Genomic DNA, 23589 nt, shown 5'->3' with positions numbered 1-23589 from the left:
ACCTCACGTGACAATTCGTATTGTGTACCAATCGTACCAGCTCCGTCTGACAAAAAGGTCTGCAGTAGGGGAAGGCTTTGTTCGTCCCTTCATTCCGCCCAAGGAAATATCGATTGAGGGGGTAAACACCTTGTTGTCGCACAGCGCGCATCGAAGGCTAACCAGTGGTGAGCAAGGGCCCAGTTTGGCTCTAACTGGTTATAGTAGCGTATTGCGCTAGCGTTTCCGATCGTTGAACCTGTACAATGTCGTATCGTGAAATACTGCAATCAATTCGGGAGGACGATTTCGTCGAGTACTTCCTCTTTCCGGCCCGTCCATCCGATCCGTCCGATGTGGAGCTGGAGAACTGTGAAAACTCGCTGGAGTCACTCCTGCAGGAGGTAAATCGGTTGGCAGAAGCGTTCTGCCAGCGGTACATCTGGCATCGTGATGCATTTCGGGTCGTTCCAAGGCTGCTAAACGATTCGCGAATGCTTATTGAAGCGGCGACGGGGGAACACGGTACAGCGAGCGGTAAGAAGGAACGGGGGACGGTTCGAATAGTGAGCAAAAACGCGATTCGTTGATTTGAACTTTGTTCGTTTCTATTTTTAGCGAAACTACCATCTCATCTGTACGGGATTTCCCACGTCGGTGACAACATTCAAGACGAATGGTTCATTGTCGCATTGCTGTTCCATCTAACCGAGCGTATTCCGGGGCTGGTAGCGCGTGTGGTGGATGCGGACGGAGAGTTCCTACTGATTGAAGCGGCCGAACAGCTTCCTCGCTGGGCAAATCCCGAAAGCTGTGAGGGAAAAGTTTTCATCTGCGATGGAACTTTGCGGTTGGTACAATCGACCGAAGCGGATGAATCGTTAGATGTTCAGGATGCGCTCGAAATGGTACGAGGAACGGAAGGAAAAAAGTATTGCGTCAGTGAGGAAGTGGATCGATGCATACGGGAAAGAATTCAAGGTTTCCCGGATGAAGTAACGGATCATCAGCATCGAGCGACCGTAAATGTACCGGTTGGAGTAGCGGCAGTTTTGCGCGAAAATCCGCAGCTCGTAGCCCCGGCAGTGCTTGCCTTTTGTGGCCGTGATCCAATCGATCTGAAGGCGTGTCGTGCGATGCGATACTTTCCACCGGAAAACTGTGTGAACGTGAGTGTAACGTTTACGAAATGTCTGTACGCAATGCTTGCGCAGAGCCGTTACCTTCCCGATCGGCGAACCGGCTGGAGTATCCCACTGTCCACCGATCCGGAATATAAAGCACACATGCTCGGTGTGAAGTTGGCCTGTGGGTTCGAGATATTGGCATCGCAAGCGAAAACCTCTCGAACGGACTGGGAAACGGATAAGGGATGGAAGAGTTACTACGAATCGCTCAAAGCGAAGGGATACTTCCGAGACAATATTGAGGGTTCCCAGGAGCACACGAAACTGCTCACAATCGCTCGGGAGTATTACGTGGACAACAAGGACTCGATGCGTACCACACCGAAGATTGGTGAAGAAATCGTTTCTATACTGAAGCGAAACGAATGGGATGTGGAGGAATTGCGCAAGGAGGGCCTGGATTTGCCGCCGGCAGATAGTGACGATTGGATGAACATTTCGCCGGAGGAACTTGATCAGATGCTAACGAAGCGATATGGGGCCAAGAAGTTGTTCTCGTTAAATGGCAACACGAACGCGGCGGAAACGTTTACCTCGATGGTGAACGATTTCCTCGAGCAGAAGAGCGAGTTCGATGGCGTTGTAGTGGATAATGAGAATGAAGAGGAAGCAGATCGAGCGGCCAAGGCAGTGCTGGCAAAGCTCGATCTAAGCCAGCTTAAATCCCCTACGAAACCGAAACGCACCAAGAGTAAAAATGCACACGATCGACAGCAAAACCAACAGCAGAACAGCAAACATGCTTCCGAAGTACAGGTCACACAAGAATCACCTTTCCATCAGTCCGCCACGGTCGAGTTTGATGCCGGTGCGTTCGGAATGCACGTACGAAACATGCTCGATCTGCTCATACCCGAGGATCGATGGGATTCTTCGGATGAGTCGGATATGAGCGATTACAGTCAGGACGAGTACGATCGCAACATTGAGGATATGTCACCGACGCGTACGCATCGGGCCGTACAGAGCGAACTGAAGACGTACATGGATCAGATGGATCGGGAGCTGGCCGGTACCACGATTGGCAAGAGCTTTGAAACGGCAATCGACGGTGAGGATGCTGCGACTGATGCAAAGCCAGCAAGTTCGGGCGTCGGTGGCGATGATTTCGACGACATTGAATCCTTCAAACCGGTCAACATCGATATGAACACGCTGAAGAACATGATGGAAAGCTACCAATCACAGATCGGTGGTCCCGGTCCGGCAGCCAATCTGCTCGGCTCGATGGGCATCCAGATCTCGAAGGCTGGCGGCGGTGGTTCTTCGTCCAAGCCGGAGAAGGGAAGCACGCAGCAAACGGACGTCTAAATGCCATTCAACCCTTCGCTCAAGTCGTGTGTCCCATATGCGTATATGTGTGTGTGTGTTGATGGGTGTGTCATCATTAAAGTACTTCCTCCCTATAATCATGCTTAAATCATCCACTATATCCCTCCTTCCTTGTCTCCTTTTGTGCCAGTGTTAGGTGAATGTTTCCCATTTCGAAGCTGGGAAATATTCCTCGCTTTCGATAGCCTTTAAGATCGATGCACCCAATCCCTCCCATCATTCCCATATGCACACCCTTAGGGCCAATCTCTTTACGTCCAGAGTATGCATTGATAATATCTGAAGTGCATTTTCATCATTATCAATAGAAGTAAGGGATTAGTGTTTTTAAGTTTATAAAACACGGATCGAATCCGTGCTCATTCTTTTAATCTCGCTAAGCGTATGCGTTTCTTGTGGAAGTTCCTGCAGAATTGAATTGGAACCCTCACGGTGGAACAATATCAATCTCCTCCTTTTCCACCCCAATCCTTTTCCTTCCAATAGATAATGCTGCATCAGGAATAGTGTTAGATAGTTGAAAAAGAGTTAGAAAGCCCAGATTGAATGCTGGTAGGATAGTTGAATCAAAGAAGAGAGATTTTAATGGAACGGAAACTTTGTTGGTGCTGAATCGTAAATGAACGTACAAAAGTAGGTTGAGCCGAGTGGACGAATGATAGCAGCTTTATCTAATAGGAAGCAAATTCTATATTTTCTCTATACCAATCGATCAACTATGCGCCATAAAGAAATAGAAATATCAAGATGTAAGCGACGTGTAGTTATTTAATTACCTTCCCCATTCCACGGAATGGAACGAAAAGAAGAAATGGGCTTTAAGGTTTGTAAACTGGGAGTTTGTGTTTTATCTGAAATGTGCCTCAAAGTATGCAAAGTGTTTGCTTTTGAAATACATTTAGTACTTATGGAGCAGTAATCGAACTGATAAAAAAGCGGTACATTGATGTTCAATTTTGGGATAGCTAACTTTGAGTTTGAAATATTATCATCATTCTACGCACAAGAAGCTTTGGAAAAAAACTTACACAGAGCTTAACTAAAGAGATAAGGGTTGATAGCTGCTCTCAAGGTAGAATCCATAGAAAACTAACAGAGAGGATCCTGTAACGGAAAATGAACCACTTTACGGGTCTTCATCGCAAACAGATCAAAGAAAGACGCAATAAGCTCTCTTAGAAACTAAACCAAGCTTACGAGACATGAAATAATTATTATGAACAACATCACATCTATCACATAATGACCTGCCTAGGTCCTGGTTATGGAAGCCGGATTATCCAAGGGTTAATTTAGACAGACAGACACAGAGACAGAGCCTAACTTGCATAGGCTGTTAGGCCCGAATTGAGATGTAATTAAAGCCCCATCCCCCGCGATCGTATAAGCACGACTTGAATCATTCCTGTCGTAAGTCTAAAACATATGTGTGGGGTAAATATGCTTTAAAATCACCCCTCATGACGACATAAGCCCCAGCATAAGCATAAGCGCCGACTAGCTAGCAAACACTTCATTGCATACTTTCAGGCGTTTTTCAAAAAAACCCGGTAAAGTTCCTCTCGCAGCAGAAAGCAAACACCACGCTTATAAGCGAATAAATACATATAAATCATCGAAAGCCATTTGACCCCTCTTCCATTTGAAATGGTACGCAACGATTTTGTACGTCTACATACATATTTGCATAAATATAGAGGAAACAAATAAAACTTTAAAAGCCCCTTTCTGCGCTCTTCTCGTACATGGGTGTGTGTGTAATATTAAAAACATTCATTCCTTTATTACAATTAAGTTAAGTAGTTGGATTATTTACAGTAGCGCTTTTGTTTATCGGAAAATGGAATCAGCGGGGTTTGGGTTTGGGGTTTATCTATTTTTTTCTTATTGTCCTTTCCTATAGTCATTAGTCGATTATTACCTCGACGCTACACTTAACTGCCGATTGCGGTTTATGCCGTTCTAATCAGGTTACAAATATTTCTCTTAAGTTACTCATGGTTTAAAACAATAATCCCTATAACTAATTAAAGTTATCTTCTGTTCGATTGTTTCTATTACTTCCTTGTAACTGGAACAATCCAGCCGAGAAGGCACGCACGAATATATCGCCATATTTCTTTGCCTGTGCTGCAGCGAAATCATTTAATTTAAATGGTTAGTAACTTGGTTTTAGGGGTGAAAAGTGTGAAAGGATACGTGGTGTTGTGGTGGTTGGTTGTTCGTTTTACAATGTTATCGATTTTCTTTTACGTTGCCTTGTGATACTTCATAAGTTCCCTTCTTGCGTTAAAAATCCTTTCACGATTATCAAATGGAAAACACTCGCTAGAATAAAATTCATTACGCTTCAGTAGCGTGTAATGTCACGGTCGGAGTATTTGCCACTCATCTTGCTAACCGAAAACCGATCCGAGTATCGATCACGCTCATCGAACCGATCCGTCTTGTAGTCGATCTCCTGCGGCGTATAGCCAATGCTCTTCTGCCAATGCTTCGTCCAGTACAGATCCTCGTTCTTTAGCTGTGAAGGCGTCTTAGCGTCTCGGCACACGATCACACAGTAGATCATACTGCCGATCAGTGTTCCGAAGCCAAAGATCAAGAAAACTACTCCCAGGATCCTGCGGTAAGGATAAAGGTCGATTAGATCAGGTTTTGGAAAGCCGGAAAGCACTCAAACCCTACCAAACGAATAGTGGCTCCATAAACTGCATCACAATGACGAATCCGAGCGTGATCAGTATCAGGCCGAGGTTGAGCAGAAGCATCAGGCAGCAGACACCCTTCACATTGGGGCAGAATGGGTTCGGTGCGGACATGGCTTCTACCTTGGCACCGTGTCGTCGTGAGCTGCGGCCGGTTTTGGTCGTGCTGGCCACACTGTACACGCTACGTGGTCCGCGGGATTGATGCGTCCGATGGGCACTGTAACGACTGATAAGCGATTGTTCAGTATTGGAAGCCGGGTGTTACTCATTTTTCTCACGCCAGTCATACCTTATTTCCGACGGTGCCTTATAGGCCGCGGATGTGACGTAGATGTCGCTACCAGTTTCACCGCCGTGATCATAACTGAGCGCCGACGGTGCCCGCGGTGGGGCACGCGTCGGTGGACTAGATAGGGGCCGTGGGCCACCATTGGTGCTGTTGTTCTGGTACTTGTGTTCCGAGCGTGACTTTCTGGCCGGTGCTGTTGGTGGTGTTGCCCGTTCGTTCGCTACCGTGTACTCGGACAGGGTTCGCTCCGACGGTGCCCGTTGGCTGTCTTCGCCGTCAGTGGAGTATCCTCGGTTGGCCTGTGCGTACGGTAGATCAACCGTATCACGACCGTGTGTTGCCACATAGTGGTTACCCTTTACCCTGTTGTGAGGTGCAAACGAAGGAGTGTATGCATTAAAAAAACCTAATTTTAACGATTTTTCACAAGACAACCCTTTCGCTCAATGATATCGAGAAATTTTGAAGCTGTTTGAAAGCCGTCCACATGAACGGAGGACGCGTTGAAGGCCCAAAACGAGTCCTTCATCCTGAGCGGTATTGAGGATTGTTGCAGTAGGCGACGACCGTGAAGCGGTTGGAGCGCTAGCTAAGTAAATAAGTGTGACCTAATCTGTTGGACCTATCGTAAAACATTTTTTCCGAACATCTAATCTATTTCCGAGGGATCAAATTGGATGTCGTGAGGTATAAGATGGTTATCGGAGACAGACAATTCTCCTTTTCTAATTGGAGGATCTTTTAAAGTTGGAGGATCCAACTGCTGGAGAAAGCTCAGCAACACAAAGGAAGCCAAGTTCCGGGTACTTTAAAGTTTAGCACTATCGTAAAATTCTAAGAAGTTAAATCGTGGACTTGCTAATTTTTTTCACTTTGCCTAAATCTGAGAACGTTCTCCAATCATTCTTAAAGTTCAAGTATCGTCTGATCAAACCGATAATTTTGCAACAATCTTTATATTTTTTATCTAAAATTCTTGGAGTTCAACCAAAATTTTATCCTTTAGTTATCTTATTGAATCACTCATCACAATATATTAAGTGATACGTTAATCAATCAAGTTTAGCATACTTACTTCTTCACTGTCCTTTCGTGAATGTTCTTCAACATTTTGACGTCCTAAAGTCCCCAGCCGTAAGCGTAAGAGAATAGATTACCTGAATTCGGTTTGGTAAGCTAGCTTACACGACTTAATACTAAGAGGTCTCTTCTTAGTTTTACACACACGCACAGACACACGTACACACGTCGTTTAAGATCTCTTCTCAGGCCCGCTGGATGTTGCAATGAAGATACGCGTCTGCGTCAAAACAGTAAGTACTGGCACTTCGAAGACTTTGAAGACCGTTCAAATTTGACCCAATAATCCGTACCGTCCCGATTCGTTTGGATCGCTTTTTGTTATGTTGCACTTTTCGCGCTACATTCACTGTTTGCCTCGTGCTTGATGAGCTTTTGCTGGTCACTCTTCTGCACTTACTCGCAACCTTTCGCACCTAGTAACGCAGCTACGCAACAAAGTCGTCTTGTAAAAATGATGATTAAAAACGCGAAAAAAAAACCGACCTACACACACAACACACGACGCTGATCGTAATGGAACACACTTGGCGTTCCCGTTTTTTGTTGTAACACACAGCAAGCAGCACGATCGAGTCCCTTCGCGAGGACGGGGGTTCTTTGCAGCGAAATTATGTGCTACACGATCCGATCCTATTCATGCCGGGTAGCATCATTATGGTCAGCGTGATCGGCAGCTTCATTACCATCATCGTAACGCTCCATCAGCATCATCATCCGCATGACCATCGTCGTTATTATCCGGTAGGCTCGCTTGCGGTCACACTCTCGCTGTCGTCATCGGAATTTTGCGTCCGAGTTCTGCTTCTCCGGGTCCTCGGGGTGAAGGGGTGGGGGGAGGGGGGGAGTGGATTGCTCTTCTTCACCAGGAAAAAATCACAACACAATCGCAGCAGGGAATGTTGGCGGGAATTTCCGATTTAAATTCGTGCTGAAAGTGAAAAGACGAACGAACGAGGGAAAAGGTTACAAAATGGTTTGCCCCAAAGCATTTTCGGCAGTAAATTGGCCAAATCGCTGGTTGTGGTAGTTCGAAGGAAACGGTAACACGCCAGCATTCGGAATTTGGTTTCGAAGCTTTTGTGCAAAGGGAAGATGAGCCCAACAAGGGGTAATGAGCGGATTGTGATTTACCAACCAGCAAGAGTCGAAATGGTCGAATGGTTGGCGTGCTGCAAATGGGTGGATTCGAGGGAGTTAGAGGATCGTGCTATGATCGTGGTGATAAGAGAAATATCATCGAACAATTTGCATCATCCGTATAATTAGTATTGTGGTGGATTTGTGTGTGTGTTGTGGCACGCTTCCGACGCCTGGGAAAGCGAATCAGTCAGCATTGAGTTAGTCGTGTGAAAAAAAGCGAAGCTTTCGAAACAATTGAACTTTAAGCTTTAGAAAAAATGCAAAATTATGAAGCTACAGTTTTACTTTCATTAGCAAAGACGATCTTTCGTACATTGATTCTCTAATAATAGGAAAAAAAAACCCGCACGACATCTTCAGATACTAATGAAGGATGATTAATATTAGAACTTCCATTCAGTAAATTAAAAACCCCTACGATGGTAAATTCTTGGTAAGCTGTTTCGGCCCCAGCTTTCGCTCTTAAGACCAAAAAACAAAGATTCATCGTTAGCTATTCATCATGGCAGAGAATGGCTGTAACGCGAGTGACAAATGAACTTATCATAAAAGGATTGCTGCTGCTGCTCGTCTGCCCGTCGTAATTAAACAACGTCTTCATCGTATTGAAAGGAGCATCATCTGCATGATTGATGTTGGTGCGTGATAAAATGAAGGAGAATCGCTTGATTAAACAGAAGTGAGCTTTTTCTTTCCGGTGGGACGATATTGAGGAACAATGATTGTTCGACCTTCTTCCTTGCGATTTGAATTGTGTATTATTGTGGTGTGAATTGTTTGCCTTTTTCGTTTCTATTTTTGATCTGCTTTGTCTGGCCGGCTAGGTAGACTCTTGATAAATCAATACATATCATACATAGTTGCATGGCATACGATAAGGAGGTTACTCGACGTGTTGCTAGATGCTAGTTGAAATGGCCCCAAAATCGTTATGAGCCAGCTAATGAACAGGTGGATCTTCCTAAAAGCGGACAGAACGGTTGCGTGGGGCCACCGGCTCGGAAGGGTCCTGTGCTGAAGCCCAAAACGAATTAGGTGCACTTGTAAACACTAGTGAATCTGATGGATGGAACCAATACTGCGTCCTCGAGAAGATTTTGCTCATGGTAAGAAGATCATCCATCCATCTTATGTAGATCATCCTTCTGAGTTATAAAATATTCTATATCTATTGCTAGTGATTGTATTGCAAGTTAAACCCGCTTGTTGTCCATTGTTGTATCTCTCAGATGTCGTTTTAGATTCAGTTTTTAGGCTGCAATTATTTATTGCCTGAATTCTGTTTCGATCCTGGTAATTAAATTCCAAATTGTTACATGAATCAATCAGCAAGTAATCCACAAGACTAAACTAAGGTGATTTCATACCCACCCTAAGAACATGTGGCCTTCCCTTTTCTTTACGGCACGTCAGCTCGATTTGCCCTTAGATGACATTTTGTTTCTTGATTTCTATCCGTAAAAATTCAAATCTAGAATCTCAAAAATTAGGATATAATTTTAACACCGATTTCCGGTCTAAAATATATCGAAGAACGAGCCCAGATTTATGGTAAGGACCGTAGTAACGATTTTCTTGATCCTTCGTAGTCTTTTACTATGCGTCTGACCGACAGTTATTGAATAAAGTTTTATTGAAAAATAACTTACATTTTGATTAGTTATATTAGTACACACACAGCCAAGCTGTAACATGTCTCCTTCTAGAAAGAATCTTAGTACGCCCCAATCAATCGCTTACAATCGAAGGGAAAGATAAATATGGGAGTGGAAATAAAGAAACAAAAACCTTCATCCCCTTTTTTCCTGCCCTCAGTTCCTCGGACTCCCCCGACCGCATCGTGGAAACCTTTTTCGAACCGTTTCCTAATGGGTGGGACGATCCAGTGCCGGTAGGTTGCTCTAAACTTCAAAGCATCGAAACACCACGAAGCACGCTAGTGATAGCAAGGAGAGAGCGAGAGAAGGAGAGCGAGAGAGAGAGAGAGAGAGAGAGAGTGAAAAAAAACACGGGAAATAAATAAGGCAATATCAAGCAAACTAATAGAGGTGGCACACCTTCGCGCTGCCCGTTAATCGAACCTGTTGCGAATCTCTCTACTGAAACTGGTCCGACCCCGTGGGCCACACCGTCACGACCGCTACGACTGGTACAACGGGGGTTGTACCCCGTTAGGGTAGGTCAGGGCACCGTCATCGATTGGACGATGGTAAGCGCCATCATCCACTGGCGGATACAACGACAACAGGTACCTCTCCTCGGTACCGTTTTGGGTGGTTCATTCACACGATCGGCAACCTCGGTCGCCCGGTGATCGCCCGGGCCGAACGAACCACGCGCAGAGAATGTTGAAATATATGACACAGTCAAAAGAGTAATTGGTTTCGGAGTGTGCACTACTAGCAAGGTCTGTGCAGCAGCAACAGGTCGTGACAGCCGCGGCCGCACGTTCTGAAGGCGGCTGGGGATGGTGATATCATCCAAACAAAAACCTTCGGTGTCCTATGCGCTGCAGGACGATGCTGTGTTTGTCTTGTGGATACGCCTTCCACGGCACGGATCCATTCTTATGATCCGACCCCAATAATGGAGTGTGGGTAGCGGTAGCTAAAGGTGTGAAATTGGACGAAGCGGTAGATTCCCCGGCTTTCCCTTGTCGGGCGGGGCGTGGGGACCACTGGGAAGAACATTTTTCATTGAAAATCTTGCAACATGCAGCCGCCACAATCTCGGCGAGAACGGCGCAATAAGGCAATCAATAAGGTGCTTCTCGCTCGGGCTGATCTCATCTCACTCCACGACTCCACCGTTGGGGTGTGGCCCCAACCCGTCTGTTCTGGCTGTGGGCAAAAATTCGTGGGAAATTGTACCTCGAGCCAGGCAATATTTCTGTGTCGGTTTGTTGGAGGGCGTTTATTGAGTTGTTCGAAGAGGGAGAGTAAAACGGTGCTCCGGCTCCCTTGTCGGCAGCAGCGAATTCTTGCCGACGTCTTCCCAACCAAAGCTCTGTCAATACGTACCGCAGCACACACTACTGGTACTCTAGGAACGATCTGGAGATTCGAGTCCCTTCATTTCCTGACCGTCCTTCAAGAGCACGAAGCGGGAAGAGACATCGCGATGACAGCAGGCGCACCGTGGCACTGATGTAATATTTACGAACCAAAGCATCCGCCCAGCTTGGCCGATATGGGATTATTGATGACTTTCTAGCTCCGGCAAGCTCAGACGATGGCGGATGGCGATGATGAGAAGCGAAATGAGCGAGTGGGTATAAACAACTTCATCAATCAGCAGTTTAAGTTGTTTGTCGCCAGATGACTATTCATTTTTTTGCTGTTGTTTCTCTCGATCCGGTCGGTAGGAAATCTTGACTTGTTTGTTGATAGGCGTCAACGAGTACAACACTCGGACGTTGCACACTAAATACTAAACACTAGAACTAATCTCTTACATTTGAAATGCGAAAATGGTTCACACAGCAAAGAAACAGGCACATTTGTTATATCGGGCACGATCCACACTGTCAACACGATCGATTGAGACGCTAGCGACAAACTGACTCCAACCAGCCCTGCCTAACAAGGTGCTGCACGGTACGGACAAAATGTTCACTTCCTTGCAAGAGTCTAGACAACAACAAATCGTCCAAAAAATAAAGCCAAAAGAGGCAACTAAATCAAACAAACGTCTGTTGAAGACGTTCATGCTCGATGGAAAAGGAGGAAACTATTCGCACTCTGTTAATAACACGTATACCCACACACACACACGCACACATCCGGACCTGCCTTGACGTTCTAGTTGATGAAGCAACTACCGGCCTGGCAGGCGGTCCCAAAACAGTGGGAAATTGGGGTTAAGCCTGCTCCGCGGATTCGCTAATGATCGTTACTGCTGATTAATTCATATCGTGTGGCGTGGACGTGAACTTGGCATTAAATCATGTGAAGCCACTTCCGCATATCAGGTGTACCAGGTGTTTCTGGTGGCCTTCAAAGGACACGGTCTTGAGGGCCCTTTCGCCGTGCTTTGCAAAATTGGTAGCTTGAGGTGAGTTCGAGCGTCTTTTAAAAGTTCCAAGGAGTTCCAAGGACGAACGCCTTATCTTCTCTCCTAAGGATCACCTCCTGAGTGGTTCCTTTCCTCGAGGAACTCTGGACAACCCGCCGTTACCTGGCTTCCGTTGTATAATCGGGCATCGTCATCTTTTCCAGCAAAACAAGCTGTACTTTTATTCTTCATTCCTGCAGCGGTTCTGCCACAGTAAGGGCGGTAAGTTTTTTAAAAATAAAATCTTAACCCTTCCCTACGTAACGAGATCTGTAAGTGTGTGAATAGAAAGAGGCAATCCAAGATTGCTGTCCCGGACTGTGCTGGTGCAAAACAACGAACCCGAGTGTGGGGAGGTAAATGGGGAAACCATTATCAACTCGTTTAGCTTCAATTTCCATTAATTATAATTTTTTAAGCCAGCGGGCAAAATTGCCAACCAACTGATCGGCCAACAGTTGGCGGCCCGTTCTTTGGAGATGTCTTTTATCTGCCATCACACGGTTCGGAGCGGAAGAATTTTTACGACGGTTGTGTGCAACCGCCGAGGGTTGGCAACTACTATTCCAACCTTGTCCATGCCGTAGGCAACACACTGAAACGACAGTGAGAATGATGTCCTTCTCGCACTCCTCTTCCTGCTTCCTTAGCCCGTCGCCTACCTATTTGTGTGGATCGTCTAATGGATTCCCTCTAGAGGAAAGGGAGAGACAGAGGACCACCACCAATGTTGCCGCGCTGGGAAGGAAACAATTACATCCAAAAAGGATTGGCGGGCGATCGTTTCAAGAAGCGCACTTGCACCCTCTGTCTGCAGCCAAGAATAAGCGAGCCACGGAGACGGTTTTACAATCGGAAACGCAATCAGTGCGCACGTCGTCTACTTTGTACGTGTGGGGGTTTTGCACTAGCCCTCGAGGGAACTTTCCTCCCTCTGGAAAGCTGGATGGTCGCAGCCTAGGTCTTCACACGGATATCGAGAAACTAGCTTTGTACACTAGCTAGTTCGGGCCTGGGCTTTCCTTTGGGACAACAGCAGCATGCCCGAAAGCGAACCGATTGAAAACAATCGGTTTTAATCCCGGACTAGCAATCCTCCAATCGATGTCAATGGTGGAAACGGTGGCTCGCAGGAAAGCGATTGGCACGTCTCGAACCTGCTATAGCTAGCGGCAGCTATCTTTGGCGATGATTATAACGAGCTAGCTGGGCTCTTTCCTCACGCCGTGTAGCGGGGCGTAGCGGATAAGAACAAGGGATGCGCGCGCGAGGAATTTCAAGTGCCCCGTGCGGCTACCACACATACATACACACACACCCCATTCTTGGGGTGAATTGTACACTTAAAGAACGGGTGAGATCTTGTAAAATGACAGATAATTGATGTGCACCTTTGGTTGGTTGGTTTGGTGCTTGTGCTTCTGCGGACATCGTTCTAAGACATAGAACGGAACCGCAAATCCGCGAATCCGCGAATGGTTATTCCTAGCGGAACAAAAAGGAAAAACGGAATCCATTCAAGGTGCGGAGTATGTGCCGACTTCAAACAAACGTCCGCGAAATGGCCATAAAACTTGGTACCGGACAGTTGCCGACCTTGCGTCTCAACACTGGTCCACCTTCACGCTGATATGCTAGTGTTATTTTTGCTAGCCCACATCCAGTACCAGCGTGATCATCGCGTTGGGTGAGATGCACATATCCGATTACGCGTGCTATCTTAATGTCTTCATAACACACGACACTACTACACTAAGCAAATAAAACGAGACGCTGTGACGTTTGACGGGACCACGAACGCACCAAAGTAAACAAAAGCTAGTACCACACCAAACATCAAAGGCATTGTTCGGCCTATGCGTTATGAGCAGTAAAAGGAACAGATCGCTTAATTATGGCCGTAAAGAGAAATGACTGGCCATGGTGGACCTCAACTTTCTCATTCGAGTTTTACGAGCTAGAATGATGCAACGGGGTCGTCTCTGATGGTAGCAGGAATTTACAACCGGTGCCATAAACTGGACACATGGCACGCCTGGTGGGGTAGCAGGAACTGCTTCGTCAGTAAATATTTGCCTATGATAATCTTACCACCCAAAAGACCCAAGGTTATTTGAGATGGCTTCGTTTTCAGCGAGTAAGGTACGATGGACGGCAAAATGTAAACTGCACTTCAAGCTAAAAATTCGTTTGCTTTAGCTAGTCCATATTCAGTGAGTAGCTGTGGAAGATACGGCAGGTAGCTATTATTGAGAATATTAAGTAATTTACCTCAATACATTTAAATTAGTGATGATTTACCATAGGCCAATAGGTGTATTATTAAAAGGCGTTGCGATAGTGCCTCACTATTCTACAGCTTCTTAATGGACAGGATATTGAGTACATTTACATGGCATGATATCTGATATCATTGATGGATTCCCAAATGTGATTTTATTTGAGTAGTCGAGTAAGCACTGTATCTTGTATCTTGACCAAATACATCTTAGCCAGAAGTCGATGAGCCTTCCTTTCCCAGTTAGAGTTTTTTAAATGTTTACAGTCAATTTTCAATACGATTCAACCAACAAGAAGAGAATTCGGCTATTTTTGGATATTGTTTGACGAGCTTTTATAGCAGTGTGCCAGAGATATTCCTTGTCATAAGTGTTGGTTTTATTCCAAGGATTGTAGAACGAAAAATAATAAATATAAATAGTTTTAAATTCCCAAAGTTATCTCTAATGATATCTCTCTTCAAGCAGTATCCATGTAATGCTATAAATTTGTGTGTATTAGAAATCTTATTCGAAAGTTATGCCAGAGTGATTAACAGTAAAGTTATTGAACTCATTTAAAAATCTCTTTAATATTTGGAAATGTAAATAAGAGCATCATATTCAAATGATTTTAAAATACCACCATTAGCTAATGTTATTCTGTCAAAACATCAAACCGCTTGATGAATTATAAAAATCCATGACATCTCCATTAAATCCGATACATCAATAAATAATTCCATTCGTCAGTAGTGACCATCGCACCAATCAACCCAAGCGCGTTTGAATTCTACTACCAAAAACTGAAACATAAAAACTGCACGGAATGTAGACCAATAGCAACTAATAGGCTTGCTGTCTCATGCTATCAATTCAACCAAGCGATTAATGTCGCACTGAAGCGTATACGCGCTTCATTTTTTTGCACAAACAATCACTGACCGTGTCCATCAGAAGTTCTGCTTCCTTCCTTCGCGCAAAAAGGTCTTCCGGCAGAGCGGTGTAGCAAGTGAGTCCGCACGATAAAACAAATGACATTTCAGGCCCGTGGAAATGTGTCCATCAATTATGCTGAGGCCGCGTGGGTACATGTGTGCGAGAGAAAGAGAATTTATCATGCTCATGTTCATAAATTGAATGTGATGGAAAATTTGCTTGTCGTTAGCTACAAACAATCCCGGGGGGCCCGGAATACTGAGTGGCAGTAGCTGGTCCACCGTGCTTATGGATGGTGTCCGTGATGGTTTCCGTGATCTACCACCCGAAAAGGTACCACACCTGGTTTTCTGCAGTTCACTGCCCTGGAGCAGGAGGGAAGAACTGCTGGAGCTTTATAATAAAAACGCTAGATTGGACATTTGGACGTGTCCTATTTACTTGAGGGAAGAGGAGGTGTGCCTTTTCGATGGAGGTAGGGAATGGTGAGTACATGATCTGTTCCACCAGGTTCCCCGCTACTCAGATTCGGGACGGGGTGTGGGCAGTAAAATGTAAAATTTATTCACTTTATCTTTACGGCTCTACGACGACCGGTGGTGAACGCTTTCCCTGTGGCACGGTGTTACCAGGTCTTGGGTGTTGTTTGCGTTCGAAAAACCGTAAGCAACACTTGGCGAGTGGCAAACTCGGTCAGACCGGTGCTTATGGGCCAAACCAACACACACTGGGCATGGCGTGTGAGCCAAGCCATTAAAAGGTCAGTTCACTTGGTCGTCTGGTGCGATTCACGCCATGACACCTACATGCAGCAGTGCCGTAAGTACGTAAGTACGGTTCAACCAAATACCTTCCAGTTCCTTCTCGATATCTGCACGTATAGGTTTGATCTGATTTACACCCCTACGGGTGAACACTGGATTGCTTCCACTGCCATTCTGGCTCTCCATCAGAACACGGAAGGCACGAGAAAGCAAAAAGCTTCCTTCGGCGGCTGTGTCGTCTCGCCCCCCAATCCCACTCCAACTCAAACCCCACTGAAATATAAATGGGCCGACCTTCCGTGCAATGGCTATAAATTAATGACGTCGCGTTTCGTCCTTTGTTTTTCGTCCTTATTCCCCAATGGTTCACCCCAAAGTTGTGCACTTATGCCTCGATTACGACCACCACTACGTGCCGTAAAACAACAGGGCGGCTGCGGCACTAAACCGACCGGGTGGTTGTAACCCATCATCAATCCAACGCGGCAGAGGTACAGGATATCGAGTACCAGGAACTATGGTTCATGTGGTTCGCAATGCAGCGATAGTACGGGCGGTGACGATGCAGCAGCAGCATTACTCTAACCCCTAGACCGGGAAAATAATTTTTTTTTTCAACAACTCCCTCCAGAGTCCACAGACTGAAGGGTTCCGTGCGGAGGAGATAGGAGGTAAGATAGCTGTAACGTGGGAACGGTGAGGATAAATCGCGTAAAAATGGTAACAAATTGTGCACCGCTAAGGTTAGAATATGGCGGTGCTGAAGGAAGCTTTCCGCCTTGGCTAGTTTCAGGTGTCGTAATTACATGGCCAGGTTACAAGGAAGGTTGGGGCAGCGAAAACTTGTTGAATAGCTTGACACACTAACTTGCTTCAACTTTCTTCACTTTACTTGTTCAGGGCGATACTTTATTAGCGCCTATAAGGACAAAAAGGACACATTGTTAATGGTGTAGCTATATTGTACGGATGAGCATCATAGTTGGAAGCGAAGTTGTGAATTAATAATGAAAGTATATAAGAAGAGTATGCGTTTGTAGGTAAAAAAAAAACTAGTATCTCGAAATTCCATTGCAAATATGGTGTAATTATAAAGCTAGGAATCAACGTACATGTTTTTGAAATTTTATAATATATTATAATAATTAGTATCAGTCGATTGACACACCATTTTACAGCTCCCTTTCTTCTTCTTCTTCTTCTTCTTCTATTTTTTCTGGGCTTAACGACCTACTAAGTCACATTGGCCATGCTAGGCTTATTAGTCTTTTCAATACGATGGTGATCGTAGTTCCGCATGGTATTTCAACCCCGTTCCTGCCGAGCAAAGAGTAGCGCCGCAGCCGCCTCACCAGCCCAAAAAAATATCTTTATACTAAGAAAAAGAAAACTCGACTTTGCTATCGATGGAACTGATCATCAAAAGTATGCTCAACTATGCATTCGGCAACAGGCTGAACCGATCTCATTCTTAATCTGAATTCTCTGTTATCTCTGTGAGAGATATTAAGACCAATTTTGAAACCAATGGTATTCGAATACAGTAGCAAGTAGCAATATGTGCGTTGTTGAAGCAGCCGTTCTTGTTGTCGTTTAATGAATACTATTGACTTCGAATTAGACTAAAGTATCCCCGTCCAGATTGATCTCCTTGAAAGCAAGCCCGAGTGAAACAGTTTGCAAAAAAACGAGACAGGAATTGAAAACATTCAACCATCATTCAGGCATCCAATTTTTCATGTGTTAAAGCCCACGCTGCCCACAAAAATTAGACAACAAAAAAGGGAAAGCGCCACCTGGTTCAACTACTGTTTGGCAACACCGTACCTGCAACGTCTATCACTGGTTCGTGAAAAACATTTCCAGGAACAGAAGCCGTTTCTCTTTTCCACGCAGTGTAAATGATAAACTTGATTAAAAAACTATTTTTCACCCTATTTGCGAGCCCAGCTATTTACTCAGTAAGAGTAAAAAGTCCTCATTTTTTGCACCAGGCTTTACTTTTCGCTGCTGAAAGTAATTTTCCTAATGGTACGGTGTGCGTGCCTATGTCGGGCGTACAGCGTGTTGGCAAACGACATTTGCACCAAACACGACGATACGATTGTTCTGGCTGTAACCGGGTACCAGAAGCACTGTGTTCCAGGATTAGCTTTCGCACAACTTTAATCCCACTTTCCCGGGCCTTACAGCATTGCAGCATTTTCCTGGGCAAGTAGAAAATTTTGTACAAATAGCAAATGTCTGTAAGCCATCCTAAACTTCCTGCAGAAGCTTAGTGACACAGGCGACGAAAAAAAAAACAGTTTTTCCCTGTTGGTGCAGTATCACAAAACGCTAACTTCCAACTGTCGGTGCCGATAGATGGTAGAAATGCATTTAAATTTGTTCCATTTTTACAAGCTTAACCTTCGTTTTGCATAAGGAAAGCGTGTAAAGGAAAGAAACAGCTGCATACCCCTGCAGAGGAGCGCAGTGCTGGGGCTTTTGTAGAATTAATGTATTTGCTGTCTTACTACAACTGGCCAGGAAAAAAAAATAAAATAAAAACGATTTCCTTTCGTTGTGCCTTTCCCATCCTGACCTCCAAAGCGGCACGGAAAAATGGTAAAGACAACAAATTAAAGTCAACATTATGGGCCTTCCACGGGTAGACTGGTGACCGGTACGTCCAGCTCACAGAACAAGGGACAGTTAATTAGTTAATTGTCTCAGTACTGCCACCCAGGGCTGTCCAGTTTGGGTCCGAGTGCCCCTGGAGCGTACACCCCCTGAGAAAGGAAGAGGATATCGATGCGGCAACCGGTTACCGTTTTCAAACCAAACTCACGAGGATGTACATGGTCTTTCCGGACGGTAGACGGCTTGGAGGTGAACTTCCTTTGCTCCGAAAAGCTTCTAAGCGGGTGACTCCTGTGACAGAGGGAGTTGAATTATGAGATCAAAACAACGTGTATCACAGGCAGTGGGCCTGTGGAAGTAAAAGTAAACCGATGCCCAACCACCGTTCTTGTGTGTGAGTGTGCGTTCAGTTCCAACTTTTAATAATAAACTCCTGCCGGCGGACGGTTGGCATAAGGTTGTTCTGTGAAAGCGAATGGGTGACACACGGGGACGAACGGTCGACAAACTTCCGTCGTAAATCATTCGTCCAAGCGTTATACCCATAAGCTGCCATGTTAGGGCAGCTAGCTGTATTGTTGCAGAAACAAGCAGCGATTTGTTTGCCAACCTCGGCACCACGGACTAGAATGAAACCTGCGTGTCTTTTGGATGATCCGTGGTGTCGCTTTGGATGTAGGTTTTTTGTTGTTGCCGTGTTTGTTGGTCGTTGTCAGGTTGACCACAGTGACTGCAATCGGTCAGCATTGCGTGGTGTGTTTTGAGATGATCGCCCGCCCCAAAAACCCCTATCGACCGGGTGATCGGGTATGATTGAACTCTACCTGGGATAGCGTAACCATATGTGCCATATTTTATTCCTGGTCACGGCACCAGGTGCGCCAACCGCTAGGAGCTACATGATGATTTATTGAATGGTGCATGGTAATGGTACTGCAGTTTCCAGTCCAGTATCCTCGACAGGGACGCCCAGTGCAAGTTTAAAAATGATGGCGTGTTATTCTACACGACGTGGCCTGGGTGATATTTACATGGTTGTATACATACGTACGGGTTGTACGTGTACTGCTTTAGTTTGCTTTTACGTTACGGGAACAACAACGGTCGCTCCAGTTTAAGGTTCACTGGGCAGGCAGGCAGGCAGGCAGGAAGGTAATATTAATGTTGCTTTGAAACTACTCGCGCTAGACTTTATTAATTTTTGGTTGTAAATAAAATTCTATAGTATCAGCAACAGAAGAAAAAACGTGCGAAATAAAGAAATTGATCCCTATCGAAAATTAAAGGCTTTTTAATTTAATATATGGCAATATAAAGTAAGATGTCATCAGTGAAACTTTAGGAGTTTATAGCTTTTTAACCATTCGCATTAACTGTGAAGGGAACTTCATAGCTTATTTCGATCAACGTAATGATGAGGTCAATACGTCGTAGCTCTTTAGGAAGCCGTAACGTTTACGGGCAGAATTTTGAGTAATAGAAGAATAATTTTCAAACCTTAAGAGAAATACATAATTACATGAAATAGGTTACAGAAACTGTCTTATTTCTCCTTGTAGTTTCACCTTGCGATGGATATTCGATGGCAAATAAATATTATATTAACTATCTTTCTATTCATAGGATTGCTATAAAATGGCATCCGGCTAATGAAAGCCTTTAATTCCGTTCGCTTTTTCATGTCCAAAGACATTTTATCGAAACATTTCTAATTTCACCCCCGGAAAATCTGCCCACCCCCAAAAACAAAAGTAATTCGCCAGACAAAGAAATCGTTCCATCTTCTTTCACCTTAATGACTTCCAGAAGTGCACTTCGAGGCACAATAATAGAGTGCAGTTTGTATGTTCGTTTGAAGTTGTGCTTCATCTCCATTCTCAGCAAGGCCACATACACACAAATACACACATGCACGGTAGCATTGAGGGAAAATTAAGAACCATTAGAAGTTACTGTGACTTTGTAGCGCCAACTATATTGGCCATTACCGCTTTTCAAACGAGAACCATACACACATGAACTGCCCATAAACGTCTCGCTTTCCGTTTCACCATGTCCATGTGCCGCACCATTTTCCGATCTGTCGCTCTTGGTTCGGTGCTCAATTAAAATGCAATGCTCGTGTACACTGGCAGTAACCGAAGCGACCACAGAAATACGCTTGCTCCAAAAATAATGACCACCGGGTGGGGAGGTTTTTTGGTGGGTGGGTGGTTGGTTGCCGATGCCTCCAATTCCGGTGATGCATCCGGGCAACGGGCTTTCCCAGTCGGACGGTTTTCACTTTTTCACCGGACACCGGGTCGGGGTCGGACAGAGAGGCAGGTTGGGTTTTTGTGGTTTCGGCAACTTAATTGGTGTTAAGTTGCAATTCTGCCAATTTCGTACGGAACGAAAACATGCTCGATCGTACGGAATAAGCTTCCCCTGGTGGAAGTCGTTCGGACCATACCGTGCACGGAGGCTATTGGGGGTGTTTTTTTTCAAATGGGATGGTGCAGTTCCAGAAATGGAGAGTTCCATTTCATGTGTTGGTAGTGCAGATAACTGGGCTGCCGGCTGGGATGGGATGTGCTAGTTACCTTGGCAATGTGTAGATAAACTAAAATGGTAGTGAGCAGCGCAAAAAAGGGCTTTGAAAATGAGCATTTTATACAGAAGGATGTTGAAGGTTTGAAGTTCTAACTATGCAGAAATCTATGAGCTGTTTGGTATTAAGTTTGCTTTTGTAAGGTGAGCCATTAAACTCATGAAGGTTACCTTTTTATGGTAAGTTGTTGGGGATAGGTGAAGATTACAGGGATTAGACACAATTACAAGGCGTATTTATATTTTTATAAAATTAGGTTAAGAACACTTCCGTCATGACTAAAATCTTAACCTAAAGTTCGTTTAATGAGCTTTACAAAGTAATGTATTAAAATTTTCTTCGTCAAAGCATCAATCATTGTTTGACAACTCCATCTAGACCTCTAAACCCTTCCGTATCTTTAACATTAAAACAATAAACCTGCTCAAACCAACCAAAACGTCCTAGTAACCTCGTTAAACGATCTCCAATTATGTCGCCCTCACAAAATAACCTTCTTCGCCGGTAGATATTAAAGCTCTGATTATAAAATATCAATGAATATCTATTCTCAACCCTTGTCCATCAAAAACCGTGTGGCTCTAACTTCATCAGGTGGAAGGTACCAATCCTTTTTGCCAACCTAAACCTGGGCATCAAAACGGCAAGAACGATTTCGAACAAATTACCCTGCAAATAGTTCATCGAGATGGCCTTTCGAGATAGGAAAATTGTACTGCTGTGTTGGAAGAATTGCAGGGAACACAGCACAGGAGGCCTCTCTCAGCCATTAATAATTTCGTCTTCATCTCACCGTTTGACATTCTGACCCAGTGTCAGAAGCCAGCGAGGGCTGCTTTAAGGGCGCGCCCAAAATTTTTGCCTTCCTTCGGTTTCCGTTGAAGGTTCGCAGCAGTGGGCAAAGAGCAGGAGCAAAGTAACGCGCGAAAGATCAGACAAGTGAGTAACTCGTTCCTTTCGGATCAGTTCATCAGACCACTTTTCTCGAGGTGTTCCAGTTTTTTTGTAGTCTGTTTTTGCCATTCTTCTCCGTTGAGTTCTACCGAGGCCAGCTCGGAGATTTGTAAGGATTGAAGCTTTGTCCATTACGAAACGCCTTTTTTCGCGAACGTGCCTGGTATTCGAACAGGTTGTACCGGAGATAAGATAATGCCACAGCGCCACTTGTTATTCGTTCGGTGAGGAATACTTCGTCACATTCCGCTGGCGAAGCCCCCGAGATGACTTCTTCGAAGCTTTGTAACGAGGCTCAACCGCAATTCCGCAACGGATTGTACGGGTTTGTTGCAGGCGAGGGTTCGATGTCGACCACTTTTCACTTAATGATATTTTCATGCTTAAACTTGAAGGTATTATGTTGATAATATCTAGTGCTTGTTAAAGCCCGTACCGGGACGACCTGGTGTATGGTTTGGGGTGGGAGTCTATTTATATATCTTTATCACTCTTTTCCCATTCCTGGTAGGATTTACACGCACCGTCTAACTCACTCTAGCGGAGGTGGACAATTGTGGCTTTCACATCTCCACCCCCAAACAACAAGCGTGAAAAGTGTTTTAAATTTATAATTTAATAAACCGCCCCATTTTTCTTAATGGTTTTGCGAAATGAAAACTTTTGCGAAAGCAGCATGATCTGTTATCGATGAGATTTGTGAGGTTGGAAATTGTTTGTTATGGTTAGGGGCGAATGAAAGCAAGAAAGTGGTGATTTAAAGAGGGATTGACTGCTTCAGTCTGACTACTGTGAAGCTTCCACTACACAGGAAACAGCCATACACACACACACACGCACGCAGAAGGAACAAATGCTTAAAACAAACAAAAATATTTGCACAGCAATCGCCAAAAGGGAAGCTCCGTTCGCTGCAAAAGTGGGTCGCAAATTTACATTTTAAAACTGATAATAAAAAAAAATCTTTGCGATTCCAACTAATTATGCATCCCGAAAATCGAAATCCAAACAACCAAACTTTTGGGGAGAGGAAAAGACAAATAAACAAGGCGGGCCTAAAAATATGTATACTGGTGTTGGTGGTCTGTTGAGTCTTACTTTGTCGAAGGCTTTGAGGAGAGACAGCGCGCGCTGATCTGCAGATCAGCCTCGTCTAAACGGAACCGTGGGAAATTTGGGTATCCTAATGTTTGGCTGCTTCAGTCTTTGTGTTTTGATATCGCTGCTTGTTCCAAACGGTAACACTCGAAGCCAACACAGTAACACCAGCATTCTCGATGGAGTGTTTTTAATTTTTCCTTTTAATCGACTCGAGGAATCGGGGAGAAAAAAAACCCAAACATCACTTCACTTTCGGCGCTTCGCTTTCGGCAGGCGGCGCCAAAACCCCGGCAAACCGCACAAAGCACAAAGCAAAACATTTCGTCTTAAAACACAATTGTTTCACATTAAAAGGGGGGTATGGGTTGGGTGAAAGTATGTGTGGTACTTGTTGGTCAAGTTTTCCCTCTGGTGCCGGCGTGAGTGAAAATTTGTGTGTGTGTGTGTGTCCACTGTGTTCCGTTCCGGCCCATTTACAGCTCAATTCTAAGCTCCCATTCTTCGTACGGTATGGAACAATGGCCGAGTCTCGCAACACAAAAGGGAAACAAAGCTCCAACTGGATCATCTAACAAACAAAAAAATGC

The 23589-nt window shown here is 44.8% G+C and overlaps 6 protein-coding genes across 6 annotated transcripts in view; 2 read left to right on the top strand and 4 right to left on the bottom strand.

Annotated features, from left to right (window-relative positions):
* Positions 1 to 23589, top strand: part of LOC126563291 (40S ribosomal protein S24) — a 478430-nt gene that overhangs the window by 218792 nt on the left and 236049 nt on the right. The window lies entirely within an intron of this gene.
* Positions 1 to 23589, bottom strand: part of LOC126563401 (U6 snRNA-associated Sm-like protein LSm2) — a 507910-nt gene that overhangs the window by 248455 nt on the left and 235866 nt on the right. The gene's annotated exons all lie outside the window — the stretch shown is intronic.
* LOC126563349 (uncharacterized) overlaps positions 1 to 23589 on the bottom strand; it is a 147122-nt gene that overhangs the window by 33557 nt on the left and 89976 nt on the right. The window lies entirely within an intron of this gene.
* The window catches only part of LOC126561488 (uncharacterized), a 581387-nt gene that overhangs the window by 479758 nt on the left and 78040 nt on the right, over positions 1 to 23589 (bottom strand). The gene's annotated exons all lie outside the window — the stretch shown is intronic.
* On the top strand, positions 237 to 2484 carry LOC126561738 (protein ecdysoneless). The gene is made up of 2 exons (XM_050218047.1): positions 237 to 516; positions 598 to 2484. Exons 1-2 carry the CDS (start codon positions 246 to 248, stop codon positions 2475 to 2477), a joined length of 2151 nt encoding a protein of 716 aa, XP_050074004.1. The 5' UTR covers positions 237 to 245; the 3' UTR covers positions 2478 to 2484.
* On the bottom strand, positions 4848 to 6627 carry LOC126562680 (uncharacterized). The gene is made up of 4 exons (XM_050219243.1): positions 6574 to 6627; positions 5499 to 5861; positions 5187 to 5435; positions 4848 to 5122 (listed from the first exon to the last, which is right to left on the bottom strand). The coding sequence occupies exons 1-4, from the start codon at positions 6606 to 6608 to the stop codon at positions 4849 to 4851; spliced, it is 921 nt and encodes a 306-aa protein (XP_050075200.1). The 5' UTR covers positions 6609 to 6627; the 3' UTR covers position 4848.

This window comes from Anopheles maculipalpis, chromosome 3RL, assembly GCF_943734695.1.
Source record: "Anopheles maculipalpis chromosome 3RL, idAnoMacuDA_375_x, whole genome shotgun sequence".
Taxonomy (NCBI): Eukaryota; Metazoa; Arthropoda; class Insecta; order Diptera; family Culicidae; genus Anopheles; species Anopheles maculipalpis.
Note: the sequence above shows the minus strand (reverse complement) of the source record. Positions and strands in the feature narration are given on the sequence as shown.

Coding starts and splice junctions, on each gene's coding strand:
- LOC126561738 (XM_050218047.1), top strand. CDS start 246: ATGTCGTATCGTGAAATACTGCAATCAATTCGGGAGGACGATTTCGTC. Junction 517..597: donor GGAACACGGTACAGCGAGCG/GTAAGAAGGAAC, acceptor TTCTATTTTTAG/CGAAACTACCATCTCATCTG.
- LOC126562680 (XM_050219243.1), bottom strand. CDS start 6,608: ATGTTGAAGAACATTCACGAAAGGACAGTGAAGAA. Junction 5,436..5,498: donor AAGGCACCGTCGGAAATAAG/GTATGACTGGCG, acceptor ATCGCTTATCAG/TCGTTACAGTGCCCATCGGA. Junction 5,123..5,186: donor ATGGAGCCACTATTCGTTTG/GTAGGGTTTGAG, acceptor TCCTTACCGCAG/GATCCTGGGAGTAGTTTTCT.